The 22,831-nt window shown below is 50.5% G+C and overlaps 2 protein-coding genes across 2 annotated transcripts in view; both read right to left on the bottom strand.

Annotated features, from left to right (window-relative positions):
* LOC102432823 (secretoglobin family 1D member 2) overlaps positions 1 to 22,831 on the bottom strand; it is a 37,926-nt gene that overhangs the window by 794 nt on the left and 14,301 nt on the right. Inside the window, exon 2 of the mRNA XM_014448876.2 lies at positions 430 to 617. Coding sequence (XP_014304362.1) covers positions 430 to 617 — 188 coding nt within the window. The remainder of the gene's footprint in view (positions 1 to 429; positions 618 to 22,831) is intronic.
* On the bottom strand, positions 18,465 to 20,815 carry LOC102431871 (mammaglobin-A-like). Its single transcript, XM_006106922.3, has 3 exons — positions 20,680 to 20,815; positions 20,099 to 20,286; positions 18,465 to 18,662 (listed from the first exon to the last, which is right to left on the bottom strand). The coding sequence occupies exons 1-3, from the start codon at positions 20,732 to 20,734 to the stop codon at positions 18,624 to 18,626; spliced, it is 282 nt and encodes a 93-aa protein (XP_006106984.1). The 5' UTR covers positions 20,735 to 20,815; the 3' UTR covers positions 18,465 to 18,623.

Genomic DNA, 22,831 nt, shown 5'->3' on the forward strand with positions numbered 1-22,831 from the left:
AGAGCCCCGCCTGCTTCTCTCCTCACGGGGCGGGGCCAGCTCCCTGCCTCCTGCAGCGCACCCCCACCCCATGGCATTATTGCCCTGGGACAGTGCCTTCTGCCTCCAGTGAGGGACAGCGCCCTCCAGAACGCTCCCAGGCAGGGAGGCAGCAGTGTCTGGCCCTTCACCATCACTGCCTGGGCCCTGGCTGGCCTCCCTCAGGACACGTGGGAAACCTGGAGCCCAGGGAGGGGCCTACAGAGGCTGTTCTGCCTGAGGCTGGCCCAGCAGGTGTCGGGTCACCATCCACCCTTGGCCACGGGCCCCTCTCTCAGAGGTGAGCAGAGGGACCGGTGCCCCCCGCCTGTGCCCCCCAGAGCAGCACACTCCTCCCTCCTGGCCATGCAGCTGAGCAGCAGCCTCTATGCAGAAGGACAATGGAGTTACCATGAGTTCGTAAATTTTGTGTCTGTCGTTAAAGGGCATCCGATTTACGCAATCCTTCACAGCCATAGTGGACTCGTAGGCGGGTATAGGTGCCGGAAACGACTTGAGGACGCGATAAAAGAGCGGTTTAATGTCCAACACGAAGGCTCTCGCTTCGTTTTGAAGGGCTGGACAGGTTTTGGCATTTGCTGGAGGAGAAGAAAAAGAAACACATTGGATGTAGGAAAGTCACTTTTCCCCACGGCTCCCTGACCTCAGACCTAGAAAGGAACCCCAGGGGCTTATGGTCTCCTCCCATACTTGTGCCCAGGACAATGCATATCCCCCAAGTCCTCACTGGCGCCAGGTCACAGAGCACACAGCGGAGCCCGGGTGCAGCACAGGTGACCACCCCTGGTCAGTCTTCCCTTTACCAAGTACACCCAGGCCTTCCCAAGAGTCCCCTGCTTTGCCCCAGTCACTGTTCTTGGATTTCAAAGCTTCAGCTTTGCCCCTCAATAGAGCCACACCTGCCTTTTTCTGGCTACTGGGGGAGGGAGCTGTTAGCTCTCAGTCTTTCCAGGGAAGGGTAGGGTCGGGTCCTGGCAGAGGGCCGAGGGGGAGGCAGTAAATGCGGAGAGGAGGGAGGAACGCTACTAAGGGATGGAGGATGCCCTTGGAGGCTCAGTCTAACACTGGGATCATGTCATGGGACAGAGAGGGCTCAGGCTTAACCGAGGAAGTCTGTGAGTGTCACACCTGACGCTGAGGCCAGACCACGACTGGTTCTTTGGTTCCGCCCTGAGGACAGAACCCCCTGGAGGGGGCGCAGGGACTGGGCTGACTTTCCACCCAGTGGGTTGTGCTGAGACCTGCAGGAACCACTTCCGGGTCAGGATTCTCCATCCCCACCCTCAGGCCTCTGCCAGCTCCTGCAGCTGGGACTGTGCCCACCAGGCCCCTCACACCTGGGAGACAGCCGCTCTGCAGGGAGGTGGAGGGTCAGGTCAGAAGTCATGTGGGGAGAGAGGAGCGGGTTCAGACAGTCTGATGGAAGAGACTCAAAAGGACTTGGCTCAGCCCCGAGAGCGTGAGGACACGCCCAGCATTGCTGGCCACTGGCCACATTCACCTGGAAAAAGGGCAGTTGCGGCCCTAGCGCTCACACTGGCTCTACACGTCCTGGCTGGGCCCCTGGAGGAGGAGCGGGCCTGTCGGGCCCCTGAGCGCCTCTGGGTCTCAGAGCCTGGTGGACACTGGCCACTCTGAGCCTCAGGCGGCACTGTTCCTCTTGAACGGAGCCCTCTCCTGCTGGAACATTCTCTGAGTCTGAACCTAGGAGTCCAAGAGTCTTGGGCTCACCTGGCACCTAAGAGACCCTGGTGAGGAGACGTCGGTGAGACCAGGGCGGCCTCGGACCACCTCCTCTCCGCCATCGCCCCAGCTTCTCTCCTGGGCGCTGGGATCCAGGGAGGAGAGGCCTGGGGAGATGCAGCCTGTGTTCCAGGCCACAGCGCTGCAGGGGCAGGACCCTGACTCACGAGAAGGTGACTGTCCTGCTGCTTCTGCGACACAGACCAGGCGGGAGTGGGGCCTCCCACGGGACCGCCCACACTGGCCTGCGGGGTTTCTGTAGAAGTTCCAGAGCCCCGGGATCGGATACCCCGATGCTGGGCATTGAAGCCTGGTCCACAGGACTCGGGAAAGGTTTGATTCTGACCCGTCCCCCCTCCCCATGTAAGTCACCTGGACCGGAGAAGGGCCCTACCTGGCTGATGGTGTCTGAGTGGACATGACACTCACCATCAGAGCAGCAAAGGGCCAGAGTGACCAGCAGCAGAGACAGGGCCAGCTTCATGGTTCCTGCGGCTGAGCGTTCAGCTGAGCAAACAGTGAGCGCTGAGGAGCTGGACTGAGCAGCCTGGGGAGCCCAGGGCTATTTGTACCCAGTGAGCCTCGCTGGTTCTGCCACAGGGGACGGGGCAGGTCACAAGGCCTGGCTTCCAGCCACCCTTCCTCACGGTCACCTGATGCCATCCATCAGCGTCACAGCCCGGGGACTTGGTCAGAGCGGGACTTGCTGGCACCAGGCACTGTTCCTTGAGCACTGCCTGAGGTGTGAGGGTCACAGTGCGCCCCCCGTTGGTGAAGGGAGCCCCTGGGGTTCAGCTCCTTCAGTGCGGACAGGGTCCGCTTTGCTCTTCCCTCAGCCCAGGGCCTGGCACAGAGAAGAGGGTCAGCACATGTTCCTGCGGGAGATGCGTGACCCTGAGTGAACGAGCTCTCAGTGTGGCTGGGCTGCACCCTCAGGGTAAAATGGTGCCTGCTGTGCCAGGGCTGCTCTGGGCAGTGGAGGGAGTAAGTCCGTGGTGTCTGCCTCCTCGGAGAAAACAGAGCCAAGAGGAGGACCACCCTCCCACTGCCACCTTCCTACTCGAGCGCCTGTGGAAAAGCCATGCACACAACTTGAGATCCATCAACGCTCACGTGTCCTGGTGACGCTTTCACTTGTCGGTTCAGAGGTGGCCCCTGTGGTCATCGGGCCCCACAGGAGAAGCACCCACAGGGCTGGTCCCCCACCTGTGCCGACCGTGGGCCGCTGCTCCATGGGGCACAGGGAGGCCGCAGGACTCAAAGACAGGCTGTGGGAAGCAGGTGACAGGGCAGCGGGCTTGAGACCACGCAGCACAGACAGGATTCTGTCAGGTGTCGGGCGGGGGGGACCTGTCAGACGGGAGGGAGGTACATGGCACTGACATTCTAGCTCAGCTGCTTGCATCTGGGTTTCTGACTCAATCCCGTCCTCTCAGTGATGCCAACCTGTTCCTCCACCTGCTCAGTCCTTTCTCCTCTTTCTCTGTTTGGAGAAGCTCACTGACCGACACCACGAGCTGGCAGGGGTGCGGGGCAGCAGTAACGCGTCCTCATTGCTGGAGGGATGCACAGGAGCACAGCCACTCAGCAGGACAGCTGGGCAGTTCCTTGTGACCTACACGCCCTCTCACCACACCCGGCCCAGCACCTGAGACCCTGGGGTCCCGGCAGCACCTGGCCTGGTGCTGACCCGTGGAGGCTCCGTGTGTCCGGAAAGAAGGGGGAGGAGGGACCTCTCTCTACTTTCTCTTTGTGTTTTAATCCCACCAGGGCCATGAGAAGCACCCAGCGGGCGCCTTCTGTACGTGCTGGACGGGCATTCAGGCGGCAGCTGGTGTGGGACCTGGCCAGGAATCGATCCGGCAACCCATCGGCGCACAGAGTGACGCTCAACCACTGAGATGCCCCGGCCAGGCTCTCGATACCTTCTGTCAAGTTTTCTGTGAACTAAAAGCTGCAGTGAAGTAAAGACTAGCAAACACAGAGGCTCTCAACTTGTTGAAAACATTCCCTTCACACCGGGGTGGAAGCATATAAAAAGCCATCAATAAGTTGGTCGTAATCCTATATAATAAAGAGGTAATATGCAAATGGTTGTCATGCGCTCACACCCTTGCGCCTTCGTGCTGGGGCCGAGGGACTTGAGGCCAGGCTGGGGTATTGAGGCCACACTCCCCCCTCCTAGTGGGACTTCACGGGGGACCTGAGGTGGCTCCCCGCACCTGGCAGTGCTTGATGAGGGACCTGAACCTATGCCCCACCCAGCAGGGCTTGACAGAAGACCTGAGGCTGCACCCCGCAACAGGTGCCAGGCTGGGGGACTTGAGGCTGAGCCACCCGCCCTGCAGGGCTTGATGAGGGTGGGGCTGGCCAGGTCTGGGTCTCACGAAATTTCGAGGCAGGTGCAGGTGGGACTAGACTCTGGGTCCCGCAGCCTGCCCCAGACTCTGACAGGAGGGAGATTTTCATATACATTTTACTAATTTTCTTTCACCTCTGAAACTTCTATTATAGAGAAAGAGCAAATAGCAATATTAAAATATTCCCTTTAATTAATTCCCTTTTAATGTGCACGCATTTCATGCACCAGACCACTAGTATATAGATAATTAATCAGACATCAGAGAAATATAAGATACTCTAGTGAGAAACGCAGTGAGAATGGATGAAAGTTGATGGTGGAGCTGAATTCAAGAGCAGCCCGGGGACAGCAATCCTTCCTGCAAACCTGTCACCGTGGACCTAACAGAAACAGCGGCCCCTTGGCGACAGGAACTGTAGCAGCAACAAAAACACACTGACGTCCACACACTTGAAGCAGGCAAACCCTGGAGCATGAAATCACCAACATTTCCTCAGAGACGGAACGGGGGATCTAAGAACACCACGCACACACCTTGCCCCTGAGGAAACATTGGAGCATTTAGAGTCAACTCTTCCGGGATCATTCTGCAGGTTCATCCCCCCAGATCAGAGCCCTAACCGGCAGCTTCACACATTGTTGAGAATCTGGAGGCCGTTTGGGTCTCTCTTTCAAATGTGGGAAGTTTCCCTCAGTGGGTTGTGAGCAAGAGCCCATCTTCAGGGCCAGACTCCCGGGGTTCAAGCTCAGCTCTGGAGCTTCCCGCTGTGGGGTCCCCAGCAGGTGCTGACCCCTCTGCCTCAGTGTCCTCGTCTGGAAATAAGGGGACAGCACAGATGTGTGTTAGGACAAGTAGGTTCATCCAGGACAAATGCTCGGCGCAGTCCCTGGCAGCCAGTGTCAGCTGTTACAATTATGCACCAAAATGGAAAAATGTGAGTGACAGTCGAACAGAACAGACCGCCTCATCCCAAAGGCCAATATCCGGCGATCTCACCGACTCTGCCAGGGGAGTGTTGGTTACCCTCAGGGCTGATGGGCGTCTGAAGTTGGCTCTGGTTTTATTGGGATTTCTCTCTGGCACCACCAGCTGGTTACTTTTCAGTCACTTAATTGACTGTTTAAAGGTCACATCTAAACGAGGCTTATTGTGACTTTATAATCCTTCACAGGGTATTGGAGTCAGGGAACAGGAGGGGGCGGGTGGGACAGGGATAATGTCCCGAGGCCCTCGGGTCTCTGCACTCCCGTCCTCAGCAGGAGGCACTGGTCACACGCGTCCCTTGGATCCCAGGGCCCCTCCAGCCCTCAGGCTCTAACTGGTCCCCAGGTGCCTGGTCATGGAGGCGCCTCAGACGTCACTTCTGGGTCGTGATGTCCCCGTGGGCTTGTGCCGTCTACGTAGCCTCTGGAGACACCGGTGCCCATGGGCCTGTCCCCGTCACACTCACCCTGTTCCGTGTTACACGACGGAGGCCCACACGTCAGGTCAGACCTGCAGGCATTCACTCCACAGGTACAGCTCTCGTGCCAACGAGCAGCGTCAGTGACGTGTGTGGAACTCTATGACAGTGGCCTCCCTGGCCTTGCTTTCAATTAAATCAAGAACGACTCTTAGCCGTGGCTGACAACTCATTAAAAGTAATTTTAATATACTTTTATTGATCTCAGAGAGGAAGCCTGAGGGAGAGGGAGAGAGAAACATCCATGATGAGAGAGAATTATTGATCAGCTGCCTACTGCACTTCCCTCTCTGGGCATTGAGCCTGCAACCTGGGCCTGTACCCTTGACTTGGAATCACACCGTGACCTCCTGGTTCATAGGTGGATGCTCAACCACTGGCTGGGCTAAAATAATTGTGAGTGATAGACCGCAGGTCATTTTAGATCCATGGAATTGAGTGACACGGCTCATTCTTCTCACATCCGCACAATCATGTGACAAGCATGTTTGCAGTTAGGCCCCTGAGGATGGAAGCCATGACTACAATGGCCTCTGTTTGCCCAATAAATAATATCACTCATGGATACAGGGCTTCTATACATAAGTCCTGGCAGAAGCTCTTGAGCCTCAAGGCTCTCCTCCATCCTCACTCCGTTCCAGCACGAGCCAGGGTCCCAGGCCCAGGTGAGGCTCAGATACAGTTACTGGAGCTCCGCCTGGGAACGGATGGGACATACAGCAATGTCCAGGGCAGGGAAGCCTCCCAGCTGGGAGGGCCATGTCCTTGCCTGATGGGAAAAATAAGACATTTTGGGGGGGCTAGCAATCTGAATCTGTGCCAGTGACCTAATGTACATACTTCATAACCTATAATTAAGTCACTGCCCCTTTCTCCATGATCTGGCCTTGCAAGACCTGTTTACCTAAGAAGTCCCATTTTACAGAGGCCATAAACCATGAACAATACCCAACTTCCCCATCCCAACACACGGGGCTTTTTGCAAAGCCCACGAAAGGTCTGGAAGTCCCATCCATATTTGGGGGACAAGGAAACCAAAGGGTATAGAGGGAGAGCTTCCTCCATACTGGGGGGCTCAGGATTTGGAGAGAAACAGTCTCCCCTGACTCACTGTACTAGTACATGCGAAACATCTGAAAATAAATGGTTTTTTCCTGTATCTCCAAGTACTCCTGTGTATTTTTCGTTCGCTTGGTAAAATCTGTAACATAAAAATGATTCCCAGACTGCCAACACGTAGCCGAAATTGCCCTCTTGAGGCACCACTGTGCGTGAGCAGGCGGGCAGGCCCATTCAACCGAGCCCCTGATGAGGAGAAGGCACACTCCAGTGATTTACTGGGTTCCAGTCCTCATGGGGCCCAGGAAACCAGGGCCCCTGCTGGCCCTCCAGTGGACTCCAGGGAGGACAGGAAAGCCCTCTTCTGGAACCAGACATCTGACTGGTGAGTTCACACCCCGACCCCCGGGGGAACAGTCCAAGTTCAGGCCTGACTTTAGGAACAGAAGAAGTAGCTGATCACAACTTAGGCAAATTATTTGCCTCAGTTCAGGACTTTCTGTGGGTGGAAGTCAAAACTCAGACTGACTGGTGTCTGATTGTGAGTGTGGGAGCCTGCGAGAGGCAAAAGCTACCTGTGTTGTCCTGTGTCTCTGTTCACTGGGAGGGGATTACACGGTCTAACTGCAAATATGGGAAGTAGCTCCTCTAAACCTGCTGCCTTAGAGTGTGTGCTAAAGAATTTTAAGAGCCCAGACCGCTGCCTGCAATGCAGATGTCTCTCTGTGAAATCAGGGGCCCCAGCTTATGGTCGAGGATGGGAAACATGGGGGTGTTTGTTGATGTTTTATGGCTCTTCGTTGTTTAATTTGTTTAAAGATGGGGCAAGTCCCACTTTGGGGGAAGCCTAGCTGTGTGTGGTGAGGCTGAACATGTGACAGAGATTGCAGGATGTCCCAGCAGCTGCCAAGAATCCTTATTCTTGGGAATCATCATGCTTTCTGTCAGGGTATTAGCCCGCCAGAAACTCCTAGCTAGTGAGATTCCTGTCTTTATGTCTGTAAAGTAGGGGCTTTAATTTGCTCTTCCCTGAATTATGATTTTCTGTGCTGGGTTAAAATTTTAAGATTCTAAGGTTAATGTAAAAGTGTACAATTTGTAAAGGTTGCAACCCAGGGAAGTTTAAAACAAAGGCCAGCTAGTTCCAAGACTGATTGTGATTAGCAAACCATTACCTTCACCACCAGAGGCAAAGCAGGAGGGGAAAGGGAAATTAAAAAGCGGGAAGTTTCCAAGCAGCACAATAGGAGGCGGAATTTGCTGACTCGGCAAGGCAGAGAAATTTGCAAAACCCCGCCCAGCATCACATCCATTAAACATCCCATTGTCAGCATTGGTATTAACCAGGACAGAACTGGATGGGAAGCGGGTGGCCGGCGCCTGCTTGTGACATCACAAACCCACCCAGGCCCGCCAAGGCGGAACTGAGACTGGCTATGAAGCAGTCCCAACTTTGCAGCTTCTGTGCCCTTGAGGGTAGGGCAGCAAGGAAATGGGTGGGTGGTAGGCGTGTCCTCCTAGCATTTTCTCTTTGACATTCAAAGTATATGGTATCTGTGACATTACTACAATATAAACATTGAATAGCCAAATTGAAAATAATTAACTCTGTGGTCAAGACCAAATCTTTAATGTTACACTGGTTTAAGTTTTAATAACATTTAAATTGGGTGTATTTGACAGCTTTTCCGAATGTAATATTTTCGAGAATTTAACTGAGAGACAGCTTTGTGACATCTCAAGGGCCCTGATGTGACACAGAGATCTGCTCTCTTCCTAAAAAGAAATATTTTTGAACTAAATTAGACCAATACAATATACTTGAAATTACATAAGGAAGCAAGCTATGCTGGCTGGTTTGGGTAACAAGATTAATGCTTCCATATGATAATGGGCGGATCTTCCTAGGGGCATACGACCCCCAGCCAGATTAGCGTGTCCTTTCCTTGAACAGAAAGGGAAATCATGGTTATTGGTCAAGAAAATGCTTTAGGTAATAATTGAGTTTAAAAATCTCAAAGCTGCTAAGATATAATAAATAAATGTAACAAAAATGAAGAATGTAGATAAAGCTTTTCAGTAACAATTATAAACATGTTAATAATGGAAGTCCAGCCACTCAAGAGGAGACTGACTGTGCTCTCTATTGGAGGAAGGGGCCAGTCCTCCTTCTCCCTGTAAAGGCAGAGAGGCCTAAAAGAGAACAAGGGCAATAGACCCTTTCCTGCCTTCCCCTCCCAATGCGACCCAGGGACCACCTGAGGGAACAGCCAAGATGGCGATTTTCAATCCCTGCCTCCCGCTTGGGAGGAGAGCTATCTTGATAAGGCTCCAACCGCCATGAGGCCATTGCACCATCAGAAACCAGCTTTTCTAGACTGCAAAGGAGTTGGAGCAGTAAAAATGAGCTAAAAACTCTGCTGGAAGACCCACTGGCTCAGCTGACTAGCTAGACTAAAAGAAGGGGGAATGATTTGAAAGTCGGCTATGGCCATCTGGGGAAGGGAGCACCTGGCTGGCCCTGGTGTGCTAGCAGATGTAAGATTTCCAAACCCAGGAGCCCCAGTGGGACTCAGAACCTAAACAAAGCCTTCAATATTCAGCAAGGCAAAGACGAAGGGCCTCTGAATTTACCAACACTAAAAGATCAAATGAGAAAGTACTCTGGGCCAGACCCCGAGGACCTGTTGGGCAAAGAAATATTATAAATTACAGTTTGTCACCAATAGTTGGCCTGACATCTCAAGAGAATGCTAACATAATGTTCACAATTGTAGATCAAGTCACCTGGAGAAGGGCTGGCCCAGAGGCCAGCAACAGAAGCCACAGCAGTAAACTTAGATCTTATTACATACACAAAGGTAGCAGTTTAAATCCAAGCAGCTAGGGCCTGCTCCCTCTTTCTCTAGCCTCATCTGCCTATACATAATTTTCCAAGGTCTTTATTAACTTAAAGACTTTGGAGCATTGCTGGGTTAAATGATAAACATCTAAATTTTTAGAAAAAACAAACCTGAAACATTAGCTGCAAGACAAGTTTTAATTTGCCTGCTCTTAGTTTTTATTACAGAAGGTCTCTAGTACTTTGTTGAAGGTATATTTTCTTGAAAGTAAAAGTGTGTTTAAAATGTGTTCATACATGTTAATCTAAGAAATGCTGGCTGTTTACTTTTTGGTAATCATTGAAAAATTAAGGTGTCTGAGAGTGAAGAATTCTAACACATTTCAAAGAAAGAAAAGGTCTGTACACGTTGCTGGTGGTATGACAGAAAGAAAATTAGAGTAGAAGTAGTTAATGGAAGGTTTGCATTTTTGAAGGACATAGAAAAAGGTTTGAAGGCTAATTTGAGAGTGTGAATTTTGTGAAGGTTGCGTATGTAATAAGAAAAAAAAAGAAATGCTGAAAAAAGAAATAAGTTCTAAAGTTAACTATTCGCAAGAGTTCTAAAAGGGTCATAAAATCTCAGGGTAGCTTAAACAAAGGCTACACCACTACCTTATCTCCCTGCCAAGGACAGAGTACATGGTTAATACAGACAGGGAGGGCAGGAGGAGGTTGCTGAGTACTTCTTAAGCAAAACCGGAATATTCAGCAGCGGAATTTTAAGACAGGAGCATACATAATGCCTCAGACCACCACGCAGCCTGCTCTTCAGATCGGCTGGGGGGTGGGTGGCATCTGTATTTACGGGTCAAATGTATCAGTTTGCTTACTTTGCTTTTTCAATAAAGGTGCATACTTCAATTACTTAATGAGTCAGCTTTTCACAATATAATCAAGGTCTCATATAAGCTCAGTTATATGAGAAGTCAATATTTTATGAGTAATTGGTTCTAACAAAGTCCAAAGTAAAATTTGCATACATATGCAAATAAGCACTAGCCAAAATGAATGCTGTCTAAAAGTAAATTTAAGCTTAATAAAAAGGAGGAATTTAAAATCTCTTCTGCGACCATTTATAAAGTAAACTAAAAATTATTATGCAAGTATTAAATCTCACCATTAACGAGACACCACAAGTAAAGAGAAAGTTACTTTTGCCCTAGCTGGTTTGGCTGAGTGAATAGAATGTTGGGCTGCTGACTAAAGGGTCCCAGGTTCAATTCCAGTCAAGGGCACATACGCAGGCTGCAGGCTCGGGCCCCCATAGGAATGTTTTCTTTCCCTTTCACCAGACCATTTGTTGTAACTCTTGCCGTTCTAATTGCTTAATCAAACCAAATTTTACAATACAGTTTATCTCTGCCAGGTCACAAGCCTACCTACTTCCGTGCCTCATCGTCCCTCTGATAGAGAGCAAGGATCTCTGGCTCTGAAAGAAAACTTCATCCCTCTCAGCATGCAAGCAGTCAGAGGAGCCCACCGAAGTCTATTTTTCCTGAAGGATTCAGAGCCAGGATCCTTAAGCACATGTGTGAGGCAGTGAGACAGACATGAGCAGAGGAAGGACGACGGGCCAACTGGAGAAGAAATAGATGGGACCCTGAGCCGTGCTTCTCGCCACCATAACTGCTGGGCGACATTCTCCCCAGACCATGTCTCTAGAATGTGTCCTAGTTCCTTTATGAAACACAAACAGACAAACACGGGGAAAGGCGCCTGACAGCTCCCTGGGTCGCCTGCATGGAAACGCACCACATGCCAGTCACACAGGGAAGAGAGAAGCCCCCTCCTGCTCAGGACTGTGTGGTCACACTGGCTGCCCGTTGGAGGAAAACTAAAGTGTCCACCTAGCGGAGGCCCTGATGTTACATTCTCTTAGCCAGGAACCTGACCTCTCCAAACGCACGTGACCACCCCATGACCAACACCCCAGAAATGATGCTGACCTGCGGCTCCGCGATGACTGTGCCCGTGTGATACGCTGTGATGCCAGTCGTTCCCGTGTCACCCGCTGGCCTGTGCCTCGTTGCCCAGAAAGGAGATCAGCTGTGCGGCCTTTTCCTCTGTCTCCTTTGGTGAAGCACCACCTGCTGAGCACCAGGGGCCGCTGGGGTGAGGGAGCTGCCCAGTGGGGCCATGTGCTTGCCCCGCCCTTTCCTACTTCCAGCTCCAGTGATTGTTCAAGGCCTTCCCCCCACCCCCACCCCTTCCTCCTTTGCACAGAAATCTGCTCGCTCTACAGGAGTTTCCTCAGCCCATGCTCGTCCTTACTCCCCAGGGTTATGTCTCAGCAGGTGCCCCACCTGCTCTCCATCCGCGTGGACACACTTCTAACCAGGTGTTGCCACTCTCTTTGCCCACCGCACTGGGGACTGTACTGCTTTGTTCTTCAATATCACGTTGTGCATTTGAAGGCCACTTGGTGGTTTAGTGTTTAATATTTGGTGGGTTTTGTGGGAGATTTCAAAGGAGGACGGGCAGGCATGAACCCCAGGTTCAGTGTGTGCTGTGGACTCAGCCCAGGTGATGTGGATTCCCATGGGGTCGGGGGCTTTGACCTGTGGCGGCCGATGGAAGTGGGTTTATGGGGTGTTTCTAAGGAAACACCACTCCCTCTAACTCTCCTTTGGACATTGTTTCTGTCCTGACAGCCTTGGTCTCCGACACTGGATGATAGTGACAGAGAGGAGAGGCCTTGGTAGCAGGGAGATCGTTTCCGTGTCGCTTAAGGGGGACAGCGAGCCCGGCTCCCGGGGTCCAGCGTGGAACCTGTCTCTGCAGCCACCACTGAGGGGGCCCTGATGCCTTCCCGGGGCAGCAGGGAGGGGGCAGGGGAACGCTCAGCAACATCAGGATTTGGGGTGCGGGTCCCCCTTTCCACCTGGGGCTCATGTGGACTGAGTCAGCTGGAGAGAGGCAGTTAACTTGTCTGAGTGTCAGCACCTGGAGGCTATTCTGTCTTTACAAGAAAATAACAGGAATTAAACGATCGCATCTGTACAAGACCCCGCACCGGGTCTCGGTCAGATGGTCCCCTGACAGGAGCCGCCCATGCAGACCCTGACCTTCCTCTCAGAGAAGGCACTTCTGAGTCACCTTCCTCCCTCCTGGCTCCTCCTCCACGGCCTCCTGCTGTGCTTCCACACCACCAGGCTGGTCACCTGCTGCCCCTCCAGGCCTGTGCCCTCCACCCTCACGCATTCCCCGGGCTCTGCGGCATCTGTGTCTCAAGCTTCCGGGGCTCCTGGTGGCCTCAGTTTCTCGTCTGCTGCTCTGTGGGTGTGACATCGGAAGAGATGGCCAGTAAGTCTGCTGGGCAGGGCTATGGAAAGGCCTCTTTTGTCAAGAATAGAAGAGCTGGCCCTGGCCGGGTTGGCACAGTGGATAGAGTGTCGACCAAATGGCTTCGGGTTCGATTGTGGTCAAGGGCATGTACCTCGGTTGCAGGGTCCTCCCGGGACCCCACCCTGGTTGGGGCCCGTGCAGGAGGCAACCAATGGATGTGTTTCTCTCACATCAATGTTTCTGTCTTTCCCTCTCTCCTCCACTCTGTCTAAAAATCAATGAAATAATATCCTTGGGTGAGAATTAAAAATAAAGGAGAGAAGAGCTGGCCCGACGTTTTGAAGGAGTTCAAATCCAAGTGAAACTGCGATTTGGAGTCACTGGCCATTGCATCCAGAGAAGAAGCCTACAGGCGCCGCCTAGTGTTGGGTGGTAGATTGCACGTGTTCAGGGAGAGCCCAGGTTCTGCATGACATTGCGCCCCCTGGTGGTCAGGACTCACAGTTGCGCTCAGTGTAAGGAAACTCAGGCTGCTCCCTGCTGGGTGCCAGTCCCCCTGGGGACCTGCCTGGCCACTCCTCACCCCGCGATCCATGTGAGAGGTCCCACATCTGGGAAATTAGACCCCACAAAGGACATAAGTGAGACTAATGGGATCGTAAATAGTTGAATTAATAATCCATGAGCAAATGCCAAAGTTATGAGCCATCCCGCTCCCGGTAAAGAAGCCCCACAAACTCCCACTTCTGCCGATGACCGTACAGCTTGTGTGAGACCCACACGTCCCCAAGAACAAGCAGAGCATCTACATGAAATGGGAAGTCAGCTGCCTGACGGAGTTGGTGCGCCCCAAGGCGGTATGGACTTGAGGGTCAAGATTCTAGCAAAGGGCAGCGACAGAGACGGGGGCGCACCACTCGGCACCTTTCCCCTTCGGGCACCTCCAGGTCCCAGGAAGATGAGGCGCAGGATGTTGAGAAACCAAACAGCAGGAGGCGAGAAAAGCCACTTCAAAGGCAGAGGTAGCAGTGGCGGTTTCCACTGAGCGGATTTACATCACACGTGTGATGAGTTAAAAGTGTAGGGAGATCAGCCCTGACACCTGATGAGCCATCTTGTACTGGCAGCTCCTTGAAGATCCATGGATTCTACACCCTTTTGGCGTTTGCTCTTGACTGTGTCTTAGAACAGACCTGCTTCCTCTGCAGCAGGTGCAGCCAAGCTTTTCAGTCCCTCATCTCCTCATGGAACAGCTGCGCTGGGCCTGGCCCGTGTGGCTCCGTTGGCTGCAGCATCGTCCTCTCCGTCTCTACAGGTGCCCAAGGGAACTTCAGAATTGAGTTCCAAGCCGATCGGACAAGACAATCACCTGGTATCTGTGTTGTTGGCAAACATTTAGAGGTCAGGGCTGGGTTCCCTTCTCATGCCTGCTCTTCTCTCTCCTAGACCTTCTGGAGGGACGTTGGCATCATGGAAGCCCAGAGGGAGCAGATACCATGGCTCCTGCCCCAGCAGAGTTTACCCGGCATCCACTGCTGCTCAGCAGACGAAGCTGCCCACAACCCAGACGGAGGCAGGAAGCAGCTGTGCCTCAGTGACCTGAGTGAGACAGGGAAAGCCTGGTGAGGCAGGTAACCAGCTGGGGCCTGACAGGCAGTGGCAGGTAGGCGAGGGGATGGGCTACAGTTAGGGGTGGGCTTGGCACGCATGGATGGGTCCTGTGGATGCAAGAGAGCCTAGATTAGGGGTGGGGAACCTTTCCTTCTGCCAAGGCCCATTTGGATACTTAGAACATCACTCATGGGCCATACAAAATTATCAACTTTAAAATTTGCTGATAACTTTGATCAAACATTTAATTAATTCGCCCCTAATGCCTTGACAGGGCCAGAGCAAATGATTTCTTGGGCCTTATAGAGCCTGCGGGCCGGACGTTCCCCACCCCTGGCTGAACCTGTTTCATCACCTTCACTCTGATCAGGTGGTGATCATTACCAACTCGATTCCTAGAATGTGGTTGGTTATTTGCACCATAGCACTAATGGGGAAGGAGAAGGGGAAGAAATGCTGTATAACAGTGACTTTTAAAGAGCAAAAAGTTTTAAATTTTGATGATATATTTTCTTCTATAGTTCCTACTTTTTTGCCATGTGTAAGAAATCTGTACCAAACATAAAGAAACTACGTTTTGTCCTGTTTTCTCCTAGGAGTTTTATATTTTTAGATTTTACATTTAGTTCTATGGTACATCATGAGTTAAATCTGATATACTGGTGGGGCTGGAGGTTTTTTTAATATATCTAGTTGTTCCAACACAATCTGTTGAAAGGTATCCTTCCCACACTGGAGCTTACCCACCTTTGTGGAAAGCCAAGTGACCATGTATATATACATAGTTCTGTTTCTGCACTCTACAGTTCCTTACATCAATTTTTTCCTCTTACATCAGTAGCATACTGTCCTGACTACTGTAGCTTTGTGATAAATCTTGAAGTTATGGAATACTGCCCCTCCAAATTTGTTCTCATTTTTCAAAATTGTTTTGGTTATTGTAGGTCCTTTGCAGTTACATATAAATTTTGAAACATGATTTTTCATAAATTTACCAAAATAAAACAAGCCTATTTGGACTTTGGTTGAGATTGCATTGCATTAAATCCCTAAATCAATTTTCAGGTAACTGACATCTTAAGAATATTGTTTCCTATCCATGAACACTATGTGTATCCCTCGTAGGTCTTCATGAATTTCTCTCAGCAATATTTTATAAGTTTTACTGTAGCCGTCTTTCATGTCTTTTATTAAGTTTATTCCTAAGATCTTGATAATTTTAGACATTATTGTACATTGCACTTTTTTAATTTCAATTTCTGATTGTTCAAGAATATGGAAATATAATTGATTTTTGTATATTTATCTTATATCCTGCAACAATGCTAAACTCACTTAACCCTCTGGTAGACACTCTCAGATTTTGTACAAGTCATCTCTGAAAATAGTTTTACACTTGATCTTAGCCAAAAGGCCGAGAAGCAATTCTTCACTTATGGTGCCTTTTCCTTTTTGCTCCACTGCACTGGCTAGAACCTCCTACAAAATATTCAGAAGCAATGGCACTGGTCATCTTTGCACTCAGCTTGTTGGGAGGAATGCATCCACTCACCATGATATTTGGTAGAGGTTTTTTTTTAAATGAGCTTTAACAAACCAAAGAAATTCCCTTTAAATTATAATTTTCCTAGAGTTTTTATCATAAATTACTGAATTGTCAAACCCATCTTCAGCCTCTGTTCATCATATGGTTTTCCTCATGTATTGATATGGTAAACTGTATTAGTTGGCTTTCAAATGTTCAATCTATATTATTGATATAAACTTATTTGATTAAGATGTTCTACCCCTTTTAATGTAGAATCACATTGGATTTGACGTGCTAGCAATTGGTTTAAAACTCTTACCTTGATGTTCATGAAGAATAATTGTCTGGTTTAGGGATCCCAACAATGTTGGTTGACCTCATAGATGGAGTGGAAAGTATTCTTTTCTCTTCAATTTCCTGGGAGAGGCAGTGTAGAATGGTATTATTTCTTCCTTGAATAAATGGTAACATTTACCACAAAAATGATTTAGCCTAGAGCAGTAGTGGGCAAACTGCAATTCGCGAGCCACATGTGGCTCTTTGGCCCCTTGAGTGTGGCTCTTCCACAAAATACCACGTGCGGGCGCACATGTACAGTGCGATTGAAACTTCGTGGCCCATGCGCAGAAGTCGATATTTTGTGGAAGAGCCACACTCAAGGGGCCAAAGAGCCGCATGTGGCTCTCCAGGCACAGTTTGCTGGCCACTGGCCTAGAGTATTCTTTGTGAGATTTTAAACTACAAATTTAATTTCATAAATAGGGCTATTTAGGTTTTTTGTTTCTTCCTGAGTAAACTGTGATATTTTGTACCTTCCAAGGAATTTGTGCTCATTTCATCTACATTTAAAATGTATTGCCATCGTTGTTACTAATATTTGTAGAGTCTGTAGTGGTTTTACCTCCATCATTCTTGGCATTGGTCATTTCTTTCTCTCTATCCTGTTCAGTCTACACAGGTGTGTGAATTGTTTTTGAGCTTCTCAAAGAACCAGCTTTCAGGTTAAATGTTTTCTATTACTTTTTTCTAATGTTATTGATCTCTGCCCTACCTTTGTTATTTCCCTTCTTCTGCTTATACTTTTATTAGAGGCCCGGTCACCAATTCGTGCACAGGTGGGGTCCTGATGGGGGGAGGGAAGGCTGGAGGTTTTCGGGCCAGCCCTGCCGCTGATTGAGGTGTGGGTGGCTGATCTGTGGCGAGTCCAGCAGTGGGGAGGGGCGGGAAGAGGCGGGGTGTGGGGGAGGGCCCCCACAGACACTGACTCTGCTAGCACCTTGACCTTGGAGTTCCCAGTCTCAGTAAATGTCTGCTTCAGCCACCTGGTCTATGTACCTCCTTAGGCGGCCTGAGCACACTAGGACAGTATGTACAGTCTGTATCCACTCAGAACTCAGTGTTTATCATGCTTAGATGTGTAAAAATATAGAGTTTTCATCTGAGGTACCATTTACCTTCAACTCAGCGACTTTCACAACGCAGGGCCTTCAGGGCTCCATCACAATGTCCACACCAACTGCGAAGGGACAGACGCCTCTGCAAATGGCCAGGGACAAGCAGGAGCAAAGGGCACTTCCCAAAGGCCTCAGAGCCCCAGGACTGCATGGCCCAGGAGTTCACACTATAGAACTGTTTGCATGTGAGTGTGTGTGCATGCATATGTATGTCTGCATGTGAGTGTGTGTGCATGTGTGTGTGTGCACGAGTCTGTGAATGTGCCTGTGTGTGCGCGTGCATATATGTGTGCATGTGTGTGTGTGCATGTGTGTTGTGTAAGCTATAAGCCAGTGATGGTGAACCTATGACACACGTGTCAGAGGTGACACTCAAACTCATTTTTTTGGTTGATTTTTCTTTGTTAAATGGCATTTAAATATATAAAATAAATATCAAAAATATAAGTCTTTGTTTTACTATGGTTGCAAATATCAAACAATTTCTGTATGTGACACGGCACCAGAGTAAAGTTAGGGTTTTTCAAAATGCTGACATGCCGAGCTCAAAAGGTTTGCCATCACTGCTATAAGCTGTGGGTGTGGGGAAAGGGTCCTTTGCCTGGGCCTAGTGGTGTCAGGGCCCAAGGGATGTTCTAAAGAAGTGGGAGGTCATTCAAGGCAGGATGCGGCCCTGCCCTGCCCGAGTCCCCTCTCTCATTGCTCTGCTACCTGCCTGCACCTCGGGTCAGGGGCAGAGAGCACCCAGAGGGGAGCCCGGCCCTGGGGAGAGGGCACAGCGTGGACGTGAGGACATGGGTGGGTCCTGGAGTCTGAGCGCCGGAGCTCGGCCCAGAGGGCCCGGTGGGGAGGGGTTGGAGGAGGACACTTTCCAGGGACAGGGTCCTGTTGGGCTTCGATGGTCAGGGGCAGAGCACCCTGCAGCTCCAATGTCTCAGCCCTGAGTTCTGTACTGAACGCCTCTGTCCCAGCTGTGAGCAGCTCAGTGAGGGGCGTCTCCTAAGGTCCCCATTTGGGTCAGTAACCAAAGAGAGCCTTGGTGTTGCAGGTGCTTTATTGAAATGAACATGTGGGGGAGGTTTCAACAATTGTCTTGCAGTTTCTGGATCAAAAGGCACAGAGGGGAGCTAAGCTGTGGTTCTGCCATGGAGAGTCGCTGTCGGGCCATCTGTCGTCGGAGGGAAGGTCCTGTGGGTCAGTAGGAGGCACACGGCGCGCTGTCGTATATTTTGTCCTGGAAACAGACAAGAAGCACTCACACCCCCTCTCCCACAGAGGCCGTCCTGGAGCACAGACGTGGCCTCTCCTTGTTTCCCGGCTGTGTCCGCACCCACGGAGAGAAGCGGGCTGGGCTCAGCCAGAATTCTCTCCTTGTCTGTCACTCAGGAGGCACGTCCTGATGCCAAGGACACGCTGCTACCAGACCCGGTCCCGCCGGGGCCCTGGGAGCCTTTCCCTGCGCGTTTCCTCTGCTTTGAAAGAGGCCTCCCATGCACCCGCTGTGCTGCCACTTCTCCGGGTCTCAGCCCAGCAGGAGCCCGTGTGCATCTGGGGGCTGCAGGCCTGCCCCCTGAGCCTGGCACGTGCTTGTGACCACAGAACTGAGGAGACGCGCACTCGAGGGGTTTGTCTGACCTCCGTTTGCAAAGAGAAAGGCCATCACCTGCCATTGAAGGGGCTGCTCATGGCTTCAGGTGTGACTATGGTCAATGCCTGTCCCATAAATAGGACCCTTTCACCTTTTTCAATGGACAGTTTAGTCGTGTTAAGGTCCCAACCTCCAGGGCCTTCTCCTCTCACTCAAGTGCAGCTCCGGGCCCTGAACGTCTCCCACTCCCCCACCCTCCGCTGGAAGCCACGCTCTGCCTGTTCCTCAGAGACTGGCCACTGCACACATCACGACACGTGTCCTTTCCTGACGCGCTTATGTTTATCATGGTTCCTGCAGATTCCCCAGCTTGTCAGACACCTGTGTCAGAAAGCTCCTAGTTATGCAGATGTTTATGTCTCTGCTGGGGCAATATTTCTCTATTGCTGCCCTCGACGGTTTGCAATGGGCTGTTTGGGTAGGGAATGAATACCAGGAAAGTCTGAACCATATCTGTTCTAAATAGAAAGAAGGTCTCCTTGCTTATACTGACTTTTGTTTTCAACAATTCCACCACCCATGGCGGGTTCATAGCCAAGGTGTCCACCTGTCACTCATGGGGCCTTCCTTCATGGCCAGGACGTTCAACCACTTATTCTAGCAAACGTGGGTGCTCCAAAGGGCACTGGGATCGAGTTCCTGAGAGGTGGGATCTGTCTGACATGTAACTTTCTGCTCTCTTTAGGTATTCTTTAAAACGCTTTCCTATTTGTGTTTATCACTCGTCAACGTGAGGGTTCTCTTGAGAATCAGATGTTTCTGGGCTGAGGGGGAGACAAGCCTTTGCCCACGCACTCTCCTCCCTCGTGGCCTTTCTCATGTGTCACTCACTAAAGACTCCACCACGTGAGCAGGCAAACCAGCCCCGGCCCCTTGCAGGGCTTTCTGGATGTCAGCACCCACGTTCACTGAGGTGACATGAAGCGTGATCAACACTAGCTTCTCAGAAGTTAGTAGCACACTGAGAGCCCGCGTGTCCCTGGCCAGTGCTTCAAGGGCAGGTAGGAAGAAACCCACATTACCATCATCTCACTGAAAGTGCTCAGAGTTTTGTTACTCTGGTTGAGAAAGCACTGCTTAAATTCCCTGAGGTACTGTTCAGTGTCATCATCCGGTAGGAACTCTTCAAGACCTTCGATGTATTGATCCTCCGTCACTGAAGGATTAATGGTGTTATCAATCATGTCCTCCAACGATGCGCAGCCAGAACCTGGGAAGAAAGCACACAAAGCCAGGCTCAGATCCAGAGGACCAACTCCTTGCTGGGCGTAACCATGACGTTTGTCATTTTCTTACCTCCCAGTAGAGACAGACATTCAGAGAGATTATGGGCAATGGTCCGAGTCCCCAATTCTGGGAGAGCAAACTCAGGGTCTTGGGTTTTCTCTGAGCAGCAAGACATCTGCCTCCTTGTCCCCCCTCCCACTCCAAACACCTCCAGCTCCCTGGCTTCCGCAGCCCAGAGATCAAAACACGATGGAGCCATGAGGAATGAAGACACCAGAGATAGGAGGGGCTCTGGCCTGGGACTTGGGGAGCAGGAGGTCTGCCACAGGGGCCCTGACACCCACCTCCCCCAAAGCCTGGCCCTGTCAGCACTCACCGGCATAGCAGGAAAGGGGGAGGGCGCTCAGCATGAGGACCACCACCAGCTTCATGGCTCAGGCGGCTGCTGTTGGCTGGTCACTGGACGGACGTGGCAGGGAAGAAGGATCACTTTGGAGGTGAGAGCCCAGACTCCTCCTTTTATTCTCCTGGCGGCCACTTAATCCCTCCCACAGATGATGGAATGGGTCACGGGATTAACCTGGCATTGGGCCCAGAAAAGACAGGAGAATCATCTAGAACCCAGCCTGCCTGTGGTCTGTTTGTAGAAGCCAAGGAAACTGAGCTTTAAAAAAATCTGAGAATTTTCAGAACTGCAATCATGGTAACGACATTAGATGAAATTCATGCTGAAGAGCTTGTGAAATAAGAAGGTAAATTACAGCATTGTGAGTCTGTGTTGTCATTCTTGTGTTTTTATTATTGTGGTTCTCATGACCTCTTCCTCCTCTTCCAGCTCTTCCTACCCTTCCATGTGCCTCCTCCCCTCTCCTTCTCCCTCCACCCCCCTTACTCCTCTTTTTCTCTTCTGCTTCTGCCAAGTACAGAGATCTTCACATCCTCTTTCTGTGCCTCCTCCTTCACCAATCACCTGGGCTGGGGGCCATACCGCCCAGCGCCTGTGGAGGGCAGGCTTTCTTTGCCCATAGACTAAGTCAGGTGCCTTCTGTTGGACAAGCAATAGGTTCTCCCCTTGATTGAAGGTTGTTTGTACAAAGACTATCTCATTAGTTAAGCCAATTTTATAAATTTAGTTATAAATGTAGAATTACATTTTGTTCAGTTTTGTTAGCTTTAGGATTTTTCTTCCAGTGATTCAGTAGATGATGTGAGAAGTAGAATTACTGATGCTTAAGGGAGGCAGTGCTGGATGGTGGTGGGATGCTATGTGGGTGCGTGCTCATGTGGATTTGCATCTTGAATGCCACAGCTAACCACGAAGTGACCTTGGATTAGATTGTGCTGGTTGTGCCCAGCTTCCATTTCTACAATGAGCATAAATGACACCAAGGCTGCTTTTGTAAGAATGCCAGACACTCCATGTAGGAGCCTGACACAGGGCTTAGAAAGGTAATCATGACTAAATCAGAGGTTTTATCTACACATCTATGCATCCATCTATGCATTCATACATACATACATACATCCTTTCATCCATCCATTAATCTATCTATCCACCTATCATCCATGCATCCATCCTTCCAGCCATCCATCCAAACATCCATTCATCCATCCATTCAACTATTCAGTCATCCATCCATCTATCTGTTCAAACATCATTCTATTTGTCCATCCACCCACCCATCTATCCATCCAACCATTCATCCATCCATCCATCTATCCATCCATCCATTCCTTTAAGAATCAATGTTCATAACAGTCATCATTCTCCTAAAACTGGGGCCTGTGCTTCCTGTCACAGATTCAGCTGTAGAGACAAGGTAGAACTAGACCATGCACCTGTGCAGCTTACCTGTAACTGGATGTCAACAAACAAGCTTTCCATTAAATATGAGATAAAGGAAAGTGATTGTGTCATGAACCTCAGAAAACCACTAGGGCAGCATCCTGCAAGGAGGTCCCAGCGGGCTATCCCACCAGGACTGTTTATGTGTGTGAAATTTCCTGCTTCAGTGAACAGTGAATCCAAGGGACCTTCTGGCGAAGCGTGTTCTAGGAGAGGCAACAGCATGTACAGAGGCCCTGAGTGCAGATGGCACTCGGCAAGGGACGGGAAGCATGGAGATTGTGGCTCTCGGTGTCAGACAGGGGCAGGCCACCTCATAAGATAGAAAACACACGTCAGTTTAAGCAGCAACTGTATGAAGGAACAACACAGCCAACGTGGCTTAGAGTAAAGAAAAGAAATGGATGAGAGAACATGAGAGATGAGCCAATAGTTAATGACCCATGAATGCATTGTCCTCTGTGGGGATGATTTGGGACCCATTTCTTTCCATCATTCAGCTGCATCCTACGTTTCCAAGCAAAATATTGGTTTAGGAAGAAGCTAGGGATAAAGAAGGTTGTGTTCTTATGTGCGCACCTTCTCCCAGTTGACCATTGTTGGCCATCATTCCAAAGGCACCTGAATGACATTCTTAATGGACTGGGAGATTTTCTCCTTGAACAGGACGCAGTGAGGACTC

Source organism: Myotis lucifugus, unplaced genomic scaffold (assembly GCF_000147115.1).
Source record: "Myotis lucifugus unplaced genomic scaffold, Myoluc2.0 scaffold_948, whole genome shotgun sequence".
In the NCBI taxonomy this organism is placed as follows: Eukaryota; Metazoa; Chordata; class Mammalia; order Chiroptera; family Vespertilionidae; genus Myotis; species Myotis lucifugus.